Raw genomic sequence first — 12,388 nt, 5'->3', positions numbered from 1 at the left:
CATCACTTCTCTTCTTCAAGTTGCATCTCCACTATTCCAACAGCATTACAACTCCCTGCTTGCTCTGCACCACTGGTGACCTTGCTGGCAGGGATGGCCTCCTCAGAGCTACCGATTCTGCACTTTATGACCAGTAATGTTTATTACTGATGCTTCCTTGCTAACCTGCTTCATTAAAATGGTTGGTGTTAGCTTAAATAGCAAATCTTTGCTAACTCAGGTCTCCTTCAGCGGGACTCCTTAGGGAACAATTGCACAAAAAGCTGTGCTGTTAGATCTGTCAGGGCAACAGCCTTTAGCAAGGCTGCAGTAGGAACTTCTGTGAGCAAGGTGAAGGCAACCATGGGAAAAAGGATCCTCTCTTAAGAATATACAGAATCTAAATCTGCACCTTTTCTTTACCTATTTCAGATAAGTACGTGCTAACTTTGATTCCCCTCCAGTCAGATTTGGTGGCCCACGCATAGAGGAAAGATTCAAGCAATACAGGCTACATCTGATTAAGAGAGTAGGAATCTAATATCATTTATAAACTGAGAGTGACAGAGGACATATATTGCATCAGTTTGGCTTCAGTCCTGAATTTGTCTTATATTTTAACTCCCATCTGAATACAGCAGAGAGAGAGCTGGCTAATCTTCAATAAAACATATGCTACAAAATCTGTTAAGATAACATCCCTGTCTAAATTTCCTTGTTCTGAACGTCTTCCCAAACAATAACACTTCCCTGCCTTACTCATCTGGACTCCAAACCTAAATCCAAGAATTTGACTCTGTGCTGTACCACAGCATGTGAAGGTATCTTGTGGTGCTGGGAAGCAGATACTGAACATAGGCAGTAGCAGTCACTGGATGCAGTTTAGCAAGTCAAAGTCAAGCTGAGAAGGGATGAAGCTGCAAAACTACACACTGCACTTAATCTTTTGGTGGATGCCTATAGAAAACTGGAGAGATAACTGCTGTGAAACATAGCAGCTATGAAGCAGCTTCTATACAGGTTGTTCTGGTAAAGAAACCACAACACAGCACAGCTTAAATGGATTAAAAGCAACCTAACTGTTGGCTCTTAAAAAAAAAAAAATTATCCTCAAGAAAATGTAATTTTGCAATGATATATTCTTAGTGCTACATTTTTAATATTTGCATTAGTGATCTGGAAGAAAAGCAGTCGGGGTAATTCACCACTGGAGCAACTTAGGAAGATCCTGCTTTTCTCAAAGTTAATTAAATTCAGACCAGAAGCTTTTTTCTCCGAGATATCCTCTTTTTCAAACCGAAATTATATGAAGGCTGTCCTATGACCTGTGCTACAGCAGACCTCAGACTAAATAGTCACAGTGTTCTCTGCTGACATTATTGCTGAATGTATGAGCCTATGACATGACATGCAATCACTCACTCGCAACATTTAACAGTGCCGTGTTCCTTGTTTGCTCTTCTTCTGTTACCTTCTGGTGAGGCATCTGTTCCTTTCATATGCCCCTCTTGCAGTGTCTTTCTATGTGCATGTATACACTGGATTACTACCCAGCCTGCAGCTTGTCGTTGTCTAGGATGAGGATTGCCCTGTCACATGCCTAGATGAGCACAGCAAAGTCACTGAAGCTTTGCATCTGACAAGAGGAAAGAGAGAGGAAGATGTGGCAAACCAGCCCTGCGCAGCTAACTTGCAGGTGAAGAAGGGGACTTGGTGTTTGAGAGAAGAAGATGCCCCTCCCTAGCCTCTCGCCAAAAGTTAGCCTTCTGAATAATATTTTTAGGCTAAAGAGGATGAAAGAATGAAAAGGCCATTTTTGCGTGTTTTTATGCCTGGGTTTTTTTCAGGTACAAATATCAGGAGGAGTTGGGAAGAATATGTATAGATGGGGGAAATGGTTGAGATAGGCTTGGGAGAACTGCAGAAGAGTCTGGGGTAACCGTTTCCTTCCTGGAAGTCTCTTGACCATCTCAGATCCTCCCTGTCTGCAGCAAGGCTCTTCTCAGTTACAATTTCTCCCTATAGGCAGAAAATGACCCTGACCATAGTCTTCCAGGCAGAAAGCAGAGAGTATCACTACAGCTGTCAGACAAAATAATGGCTACTGGTCACTGCCTGCAGTTCTTTTCCTCTGGCTCCACACAAACCTTTCCCGGGAGTTTCTAGTCCCTGTAGTCAACTGGAACTACCCTCACCAAAGCCCCTAATGACTTTTTCTTAGCCAGTCTCAGAACTGAGATGGCCTTCATTCTCCTTGACACACAGGTTGTCTTTGCCAGCCACGTTTCTTGAAACATGACTTAAGTTCAGTGACTCTCTCTCTCCCAAGAGTCTCCTCTTACTTCTTTAACTGTTTCCCCAAGCATTTCCTTCGAGGGAGAGCGGCTTCTCTACATGGTCCCACAGTGCTATGACCTAGTGCTCTTCCCTTCTTTGCCCTCTACATTTTAGACCTTGATTGTCTCACCTGCAAAGTCAGATTCAGCCATTAATATGCTAACAACTTGCAGATGTCCTTTCAATCTGTCTCTAAAATCTCCAGCCCAAAATCTCAAGGGCTTTCTCTAAGATTTCATCACAGACAACACAGAGCCATCACCCCACACTCAACTTTCTCCTCATCTTGATGGAGCACTACCTTATTCTTCTGTCCTCTGCACCCAGCAAACACTTGTCCTGAGCACCCTATGGGTGATGGAAACTACTATGGCCGCTATTGGCATAGGACACTTGGAGAAGGATTCTGCAGCGATTTCATGGGGTGCCGACAGCTTTTTTCAGAAGGCAACATTTTTTTTCTGAGACAAAATCAGAAGCTGTTAGGATCTGTGTCTCCTTTTTCTCAAATAACCAAATGCTCCTTTCATCACCCCCTTCTTCAAGAGCTCTCCAGATTTTCTAACCAGCAGTTCAAGGACCATCATTTCAGGAGTTGCAGCACTCCCATGAGACACAAGGGAAACAAGATAGAGAAATGAGGGGAGGAAGAGAAGGTGCTGCTGAAAACTTTACTCATTTACTGAAGGGAGTAGCAAAACTTGTGCTTTACTTGAGTACCATCAATGAGGGATCAGTACTAAAGATAACAGTACAAATGGCATGGATACCCCGTAATCATGGAGAGGGCTCACTTCTCACATGCCACTCAGAATCAGAGCCAAAGCGTCAGGTTCAGAGGTGTCTAAGTCGGCAGGTTGTTTCACGCTCTGTTCCCTTGGATTTATCCCCTCTGAGCTTGGCTTAGCTGTCCTATGCAGCCAAAGGGAGTTCTGAGCTAGTGCAGTTTTCATCTATAATTCCTGCACACTGACCATTTTAATGAAATGCTTCACCTTGCCAGCATAACACTCTTTAAATTGACCATCCTTGCAATACTTGTGTCTTTTGATCCACTGCCTCTCATAAAACTGGCTAACCTTTAAGTTCATTATGTTCTTAAAATTATTGCTATGTTCTTAAAATCATTGCTCTGCATTCAGAGAGTGAAACTATTCACCAAATTAGTATGTCATATCTGAGCTACTTACCTGCAAATTTCTAGTCTCCCCGTTAAAGTGGAATTGACTTGCCACGGCACAGCAAAAAGAAGATCAATAATTACAGACTCCAATTTGCCAGGGATTTGTTAAACTTCGCTTCCTGCTGTCATGCCCTCAATAGTTATGGCCAAAGATACATCCTTGCAATCTGTTCTTGCTACCTTATATATGCCTCAGTTTTCCAAACATTCAAAGGGAACCAGCTGGAAACACTGCACTTACTGTTATCAGTGAAGATGGTATCCATCTACATAACTGTGCCCTCAAGAGGTTACAGACAGCATAACTTTCACCTCAGTTGTCAGTTCTTCGAAGCAACCCAACAGAAATGTCCCTGAAGCGTGTTCTGAGACACCGAAGCAGCAGTTTGCCAGCGCTGCGCTGCAGACCACTGACAGCCACTGCAGAAATGGCTGGCCTTGGGCTGTTGGCTACTTCTTGTCACCCACCACCAAATTTCCTTACAAAAAGCTAAAAATAGCATTGTTTTTCATGTAAGCAATTGCTGTAATGGCTACAGAGCTGCCACGTGATCGTGCATGAGAAAGGAAGCAGTTCCTGCAACTGCAAATGGGAGGAAAAGTCTATGATGCGATCTTCCTACTAGGAACAGAAACTTGGCATGTATTATCCCAGAGTCATCTTAAAATACATGTATGCTCTGTAGCCAGGATCATCTGAAATAGCAAATATAGACCAAGTATGTAAGATCAACCAATATCTAAAGAGCCCTTCTGATTCTGCGTGGATCTGCAGTTTCTTGCAGGTTCTGCCACTCAATTTTTATGAGAAGAGCAGATTTATGGTATAAGCACTCATGAATAATTCACTCCCATGAGTTGCCACATACAACTTGGGGAAATCCCAGCTGTAAAACCTTGGCACCATTTAGCTAGTGCAAGCTGCAGTACTTTTATACAGGTGTTATTCCACTGACCTACTTGGAGTTACTCCTCCTTCGCACTGCTAGAAGAGGAGGATCAGGCTGTTTGCTTACAACCTCTGGTAAGCAAACCTCTCTGCCACCTCTTCACAGCAGTAAAAATGCTTCCAGTGTTGGACTAAGTTAGTTTTAGCAACCTTAGTGGTTTGGCTCACCACAGCTTCAGGGGCTTGTACATCTCACCCACTCCTGGACCTCCCATAACACTCCGTTGTCAGTTGGCTCAGTTCCTCATCAAGTCCGTGTTTTTAAATCATGTTGAGAAAATTACTTGGATCCTAGACTAATGGAACACCACTAAAGCCATAAACTAGCTACACTGAGCATGTCTTTATGCTGGTTTCTCACTTCAGGAGAAGTATGGTTTATTCCAACATTCACCCTCCACCACTGGAGCAGGAGCCACAGCAGGGTGTTGGGGCAGGTGACTCACAAAAAGAAAGTGAAACCGCCTCGCCGTCTCCTTGCCCTAACACGGAAGGTGAATTAATAGCATCACTCAGTGAGCTGCTTACTTCCCCAGGCTTTTTCTTCATATAAAGATAGGAGGGGGTTCTTCTCCCCAGTCAAAAAAAAATTGTGAGGGTTTTATTTGGTTAGATCTCCAAGTGGAGGCCAATGAAAATGACAATCACTGTAGTGCCACTGAGCCATATTCAAAGCACACATTGTGGTATATAACTAAACCTACAACTGTTGTACAGGGTATGAAGAGCTGACATTCCCGGTTAGTAAATAAAGTGAACAGCTCGTGGCTATCTTGACATAAAACAACCTAATAATTATAGTGCCTAAGTTAGACATCTGAATAAATGTAGTCATGTCATTTAAACAATGAAGCTATACTGATTTATAGCAGCTAAGGATCTGATTAAGGATGTAAGGATCTAATCTTTACCCTAATATGTCCCTTCAGTCCATCCAAATTATTGGCTGTCACCACCTGGCCTCTCCCTTGTGTCCCCACAGTTGGGTTTTCAGCAGGTTAAGAAATGACGGATTCTCACTTTGTTCATTTCTTACACACTTCCAGCAGTGTGCAGTGAAATGAGAGACAACCATAAAAGCCAGTAGAGGGGAAAATTAGACATGCTGTGTAACTAATTTCTGAACTGTAAGCAAAGTTGTTGGCAATTTTCATCGCATATCACAAGTTTACATTTCTCTGAATTGTCCCCTACCGAGGACAAGCACTACCTGCTCAGGCCCTTCCAGGCGGGATGGGACGCTCGCTGCCTGGGACAAGCAGCTGGGACAAGCTCCAGGGGAGGCCGTGGTGTGGTCTGAAGGGACTTCTCACCTCCTTGCACCGGAGCCACCATCCTGCCTCGGAGAAAGGCACACTCCTTCAGCCCACACCAGCGTCATGGGGAGCGGGGTCCCCCCTGCATCCCCTGCCCGCCCGCCCGCCGCCAGAGCTGCTGCCTTTGCTGGGGTGGCTGTAAGCAGACACGGGCACAGCTGGCCCTGCTCTGTGGGCAGGCAGGGGAGCACGGCCCTGAGAAAGGGGCCAAAGGCAAATTAAAACCAGACGAGCCGAGCCAGCAGTTGGAAAGAGGGGGGTGGTCAAAGCACAAGCCTGTGACAGCTCTAAGTGAAAGTAGCCAGACCGAGCGGGCTTGCAGAGTGTCACGAAACCAAAAATCCCCTCCACCCCCCGGCCGCCCAGCTGGAATTGTATAACGGAGCAGTCTTCACGAAGCTGAAGCTTGCAGCAGAGTTAACTCTCCAGCAGCTGCTGCACTTTCAAATTGTCAGCCAGATTAAACACAAGAATGCCTGTGGGTCGCAAAGCTGAGGGAAGGGCGATGTGATGGGGTCGGCTTGCTCTAAAGCGCAGAAACTACTCAAAAAGCTGGTGGCAGGGCTCCCCACGGCCGGGAGGGAGCTACACTGGCATCGCCTGGATGGAGGCTTGGCACAGGGCCCTTTCCTTGCCTCGGTTGTCTGCCCCGAGCTAGACAGTAGCAGAGTTTTTGTCTTGTGCTTCCTTAGGCTGCAGACTTGGGATGTATCCAGACTGCCCTTGCGGGGCAAGTCTCTGTTTGGAGAGGGGAGAGGTGGGGGTCCCACTGCAGCCTGCTCCACTGGGGCATGAGCTGGGGCACCTGACTGGGACCGGGCGCTGCAGGACACCCGAAACGCTGGTGCCTGCACTGGCCTGGTACCAAAAGCTTGGGGAAACACATCCCCTTACTGGGGCGGGTGCGCAGCAGGCGAAAGTGAGTGCCACTGAGCCGCGTGTCACCGATGACGAGAGAGTGACGATTTACTGGGAAAACTGCCCTATAGAAAACACGCTTGAGGATCCTGTTTCTTGTCTCATACCCTTCAAATACTCCACAATTATAATTCCTCCATACAATTACAAGCTAAAAAAAGGAGTGGAGGTAATTCTCCCACACGCAGTCTGGCCCATGGACTCAACAAACCTGCGGCACCACCAGCGGGCAGCATGGGTCAGACAGCCCGGCAGGGCTCCTCCTGGGAGATGGTGGGCCACCTCCACCAGGGATAAACAATCCCCACTTCAAACCTGGGCCACAGACTTGCTGCCAGATCCATGCAGCTGCAGAGAGCAGAGGTGGAGGGAGCTGTGCCAGTGATGGGGGTAGGAGGGAGAAGGAAGAGAGGTTGTTCCTACATAACACGGCCTCTCCTCTGCAAACCCACGATGCTCCACGGGGCTCTGCAGCCCCCACGCTTCCCCAGGTACCTCCATCCCAGCTGAGCTCTGCTGGAAACTTCAGCCCACAAAACCGCTGCAAAAACGCTGGCCCGCAGAAGTCGACTTGCTGTGCAACTCCCAAAGGCTGCACGACAGCTGGGCAGGGACTTAAGCACAAGAGGGGGACCACAGGCGGCTGCATCTCTGGGCCACTTTCAGGCGTCCTGACAACCAGCTCAACTGTCAAGGGAGCCAAGCGGTCTCCCACGCTAGCAGAAAATTTGACTCATCCCCTCCTCATCCCAACGCACCAGGGGAGTCTCCACACATGTAAATCGACAGCCTGAATGCCCCCATCCCCTCCCGGCATGAGCACTTACCCCCCAGGAACTGGATGCCTCCTGCCACCCTGCCCACGGTCCTGGAGATGAGCTCGGACACACAGCAGCCCATGAGCGCCGTCAGGGCCACCAAGAGGAGCAGCCCACAGCCCAGGCCCGTCACCACCGTGCAGATCCTCCACTCGGCACTCGGGATGGCCTGGAAGGAGGCATAGCGGCCACACTGCTCCACCATCACCGTCGTCTGGCGGCTCTCATCCCGCACTGGGTAGGAGCACCTCCGGAAAGTGCCGAAGGAAACCGACTTCTCCAGCTGAGACCCCAAGAGCCAGTAGGGCATGAAGAAGCCCACACAGGAGGCGGCAGCACAGAGGAAGGAGAGGAAGGCCCAGACAACACCAGCACAGGTGAGGCTGGAGGCCATCTTTGTATCTGCTCCAGGACCCCTCGTGATGGGGAGACGGAAAAGCAGCTGTGTATTTTAGAGAAGGTTTATGGATAATCCGGAGTCTCTCAGCCTTGACAAATCCTCGCGCTGGGAGAAGCTCGGATCCTGACAGCCAGGGGGATGTTTCCTCCCATCATGAAGTCAAAGATCCCTAATAAAGTAGCAACACACAAAAAAAGGAGAAAGATACAAGTTCAGTAATACTGACATTAGAAAAAAATGTTTATCTGCCACAGTGCTTTTCCTTCCTACAGGACTTTTCATTAAGACATCTCACTTTTCTGTCCCATCCTTGCAAGCAGCCGCCAGAATTGCTCTCAGCGATACCAGCTGCCAGGGACGGTGGGACGGCGGCGGTGGGAGGCAGCCGGCCGGCACAGGCTGCTGTGCACATCCAGGAACGCTCTGCAGCCACCTTCAGGGGCTCCCCATGTACTTGCCTACTCACTTTTCTCCACCGTGCATCTTGATGTCTCCTGTACCAATGGAGAAAAAAGGCAAGGTCTTGTTTATCCTTAGCTAGTCGGCCCTTCATCCTGCGACGCGCGGAGAATGTACTCCACGTTATACATGGCCCCGCAGCTTCAGTGCAAAACCACTCGCAGTGCCCAAGGCTTTTCAAGATAGGACCCTTGTGGCAGAGGTAAGCCTCATTAACACACCCCCAAGAGGTGGCATGTTTTCCAGCACTCCCTTAAGTTGTTGGAGTCCCTGCACAAAAGGAGCCTTTTATCACTTGACGCCCAGAAGTGCCAGGAGCCCCAACTCCAGGTGGGCTGTTGATGAAGACGTTGCCACATCTTTCGGATTCACTCCCATACAACCTCAAGCAGCACATGATTAAAACAGGGGTCTCAGTATTCCTGCTCACTCTCAGCCCAGCTCCTTCTCTTCTTTGCCTCTTCCCAGCTCAAACCAAGGAGCCTTAACTCGTCTGCATCCTTCTCAGACAACTCCCAGCCTCTAAGCTCAGTACCAGTGTGACTAAGTGCGTTTGACTGTCATAGAAACCCACACACTGCTTCCCAGAGGCTGGGGGTGTATTTCTTGTTAAATCCACACTGGATCATTACTCCAGCTGCATTTGTAAATTCATGATCATTTCTCACAGTTGCTGCCAAATTAATTCCGATAGCTATTTACAGGGGCTTTTCTTTCTAAGCATGATTAGACGCCAATCAGTGAATCCAATTCATGTAGAGGCAATAAAATTAAAACTACTTCAGCACAAGGAGGGAATGTAGAGAAAGAGTCTGTAAGTGAAATTAAGCATGTGCACCACACAGAAGTTTTGTTTACTTTTAAAACACTAAGAAAAAGAAGTCTCTTCTATAATGCTGAAAAAGGCCTACGCCGCTACTTAAGGAGTAAACACCTATCCACTTGTAGCCTATCTGCTGAAATGCATTTCAACCTGCAAAATACCAAAGCCCTGGGGAGAAAAACTTGGGAGAGGGGCACAGCGTGCCTCCATCCCTCCAGATGCATCTTCTGGAGAAGGATCTGCCTGGGTCTTGGCCTGGCACCAAATGTCTGAGGCAAAGTGGGTCACGGCACTTGGGGGAAGATCATTCCCTGAATCGGGGGAGGAGGCACGGCTGGAAATGGGGGACAACATGGAGGCTTCCAGGGCTAGGACCCCGCAAACCCACCGGCTCCAGCCGGGCAGCAGCTTTGCCTCCCCGGCAAAGCCGGGGTGCTCTCCGGGGAGGCGCACTGGCCCCTCCGGCCCCGAAACCCCGCTCCCCCACTCCGGGGGTAGGAGGGGGCGGCGGAGAGATCCGGCTTCCCCCGAGGGAAGGCGGGGGCCGGGAACCAAAACTGGCCGGGGTGGTGCGAGGGGAAGGCTGCGGGGAGAGAGGGCGCCCGCGGGGCCGGTGGGGTGCGAGGGGGAGCGGGGAGAGGCGGGCGGGGGTGCAGGGCGTCCGGGAGGGGCGGGGGCTGGCAGGACAGGGGGTCCAGGAGGGGCAGGCTCGGAGGGGAATGCGGTCCGGGAGGGAAAGGGGGGATGCGGGCGGGGAAGGGCTGGAAAGGCAGAAGCGCCGGGAGGGCAGCGGATCCGGGGGGGGGCGGGGGCAGGAGGACGGAGAGCCGGGAAGACAGGGGGGCCGGGAAGGGAGAGCGGTCCGGGGTGGCAGGGAGATCCGGGAAGGACGGGGGCCCGGGAGGGGTAGGATGCGGGAAGGCACGGGGATGGGAGGGCTGGGGATCCGGGAGGGGAAGGGAGTCCGGAGGGTCCAGTGGAACGGGTAAGGGATGCGGCCGGGCAGGGTGTCGGAGCGGGGAAGGGGATCCGGGACGGGAAGAGGGTCCGGGGGTGCAGGGGATGTGGCCGTGCAGGGTGGGTAGGGGTCGGGGAGGGGAAGGAGGTTCTGCGGGCTGGGGGATCCGGAGTCGTGCAGGGGATGCAGCGTACAGGGAGTGCGGAAGGGCGGGGGTCCGGGAGAGGAAGGGGGTCCGGGGGGGCGAACAGGGGATGCAGCCGCGCGGGGAGTGCAGGAGGGCCGGGGTCGGGGGGGGGGGGCAGGAGGGACGAGGGCTCCGGGGGGGGGCCGGGATGGGCCCGGGCAAGGTGCCGGGGAGGCGAAGGGCTACTTACTGTCACGCCGGGCGCGGGGGCTGCCCGCCGCGGCTGCCGGGAGCACATGGGCGCGGGGCCGGCGGGTGGCGGCCGCCCCGAGCGACTCTCCCCGCGGTCCCGGCGCGGCGGCGACGCGGGCGCTCCGAGGCGGGCGGGACCGGGACCGGGACCCTCCCCAGCCCGGCCCGTCCTTCCCTCCCTTCCTCCGCACGTTCCTCTCTCCCCTCCCCGTTTGATTCCTCGGGAGGCAATGCACTCCGCCGCCTCTCCTCCCCCTTCCCCCGCCGCCGCCTCCCCGGGCGGGACCCGCCGCGGACGGCGCAGTTGCGGGGCCGCGGAGAGGGCCGGGGGCGAGGGGCCGGGCGGCGGCGACGGCGGCGGGGGGCGGGGGAGCGGCGGACGGGGGCAGAGGGGCGCCTCCCCGAGCCCGCCCGGGGCGGGGCGGGGGTCCCGGCTCCGAGGGGTCGGAGCGGAGGGTGGGTGCTGGCTCCCCGAGCTCGCCCGGGGCCGGGGCGGTGGGGCCCGGGGCCCGGGGCCGTGGGTCTCGGCTCCCGGGGCCCGGGGCGGTGGGGCCCGGGGCCCGGGGCGGTGGGTCTCGGTTCCCGGGGCCGGGGCGGTGGGTCCCGGCTCCTCGAGCCCGCCCGCGGAGCGCTGCGGCGCCGCCGGGCTCCGCTCCGCCCGCCGCGGCTCGGCGGCTGCCTGCGGGGTGCGTGGGGCGGTGGAGCCGGGGATGGAGGGGAGGCAAGGGCAGGAGAGGGGGGAAAAGCCGGCGGGGAAGGAGAGTTAGAAGGAAAGGGGGACGGAGTGAGCCCTTACATGGGAAAATACGGGCTAATTTCCTGATGGTGTGCCTGCGATAAGTGTGTCTGTGTGTCTGTGTCTGTGTCTGCACGCGAGCTGCTGATCCAGCATTTTGATCGCACCAGTTCGGGAGCTGGTCTACAGCGAGAGTCAATGTGACCAGAGTACCAAGCAGCTCACCCCGGCTGGGTTAGGTCAAGCGGAGAGACGGGAGCTCCAGTCCTTTCCCAGAGTGTCTTCAGCGGGAAAGTTTTGGGGAGGGGTTGCCTTCTGGGGGCGAGGAGGGATGGTGCACACACAGCCGCTGGGAGACGAGAGATTTCCTATTCTGCTTTTTCCTCTCCGCCCTGCAGCTTGAATAAATTCCTTCAGACAGAAGACAATTTTATGCCAGGTTTAAATTATGTCAGCACCAGACATGCAAAATCTCTTTGGTAATGTTTCTTTCACAGTCCTGGAACATGGCATGGGATTTAAGTACTGATCATTAATATTATTAATGCTAAATGGAAGTGAGGTTTATTGCACTCAGTCTGTGTTTACACCACTTAATAGTAACAACAGTCATGTTCAGAATTAAATTACAAAGCCACCTTATTGGATTTTGAAATAAGACTTTCCATTTTTTCCCCATAATGCAAAGTTTTAAAATCAGAACGCTACTGAAAATGCCTGTTTTCTCAAGGGATAAAAAATGGATTGGAAAGTATCTAGCAAGATCGAGTTTTCCATCCTAACATTTCAAGTGCATTCTTTAAGGAAAAGTGCTTCAAGTCGAAGAAGTAGGTTAAATATAGGCTGAGTGCTAGAATGTACGCAATAATGTGCTTCACAAGGAAGACAATGGAAGCATACGCCCAAACCAGCTGTGCCCCCCTGACTACCTCGAAGCTACATCCACCTAGTATACATCTATACTAGCAAGTAATGTGGATCAATATGATCCGATCAGTTGGTGCTCAGGACCTGAATGATGTTCACGCTTTTCCATAGGTTTTTCTGCAGATTCACTCCAGCCTGGGCCTATGGACTGAGGCTCCCATGAGCACTCGGAAGGCAGCAGATGCACTCCTCGTGCCCGTCTTCTG

General features: G+C 52.1%; 1 protein-coding gene across 1 annotated transcript in view; it reads right to left on the bottom strand.

Moving 5' to 3' along the window:
* Nucleotides 1-10,846, bottom strand: part of LHFPL6 (LHFPL tetraspan subfamily member 6) — a 145,939-nt gene extending 135,093 nt beyond the window's left edge. The window contains exons 1-2 of the mRNA XM_030036293.2: nucleotides 10,518-10,846; nucleotides 7,510-8,069 (exon numbers count right to left, since the gene is read on the bottom strand). Coding sequence (XP_029892153.1) covers nucleotides 7,510-7,894 — 385 coding nt within the window. The 5' untranslated portion in view covers nucleotides 7,895-8,069; nucleotides 10,518-10,846. The remainder of the gene's footprint in view (nucleotides 1-7,509; nucleotides 8,070-10,517) is intronic.
* Between the last annotated feature and the right edge of the window lie 1,542 nt (nucleotides 10,847-12,388).

This window comes from Aquila chrysaetos, chromosome 14, assembly GCF_900496995.4.
Source record: "Aquila chrysaetos chrysaetos chromosome 14, bAquChr1.4, whole genome shotgun sequence".
NCBI classification, from domain to species: Eukaryota; Metazoa; Chordata; class Aves; order Accipitriformes; family Accipitridae; genus Aquila; species Aquila chrysaetos.
Note: the sequence above shows the minus strand (reverse complement) of the source record. Positions and strands in the feature narration are given on the sequence as shown.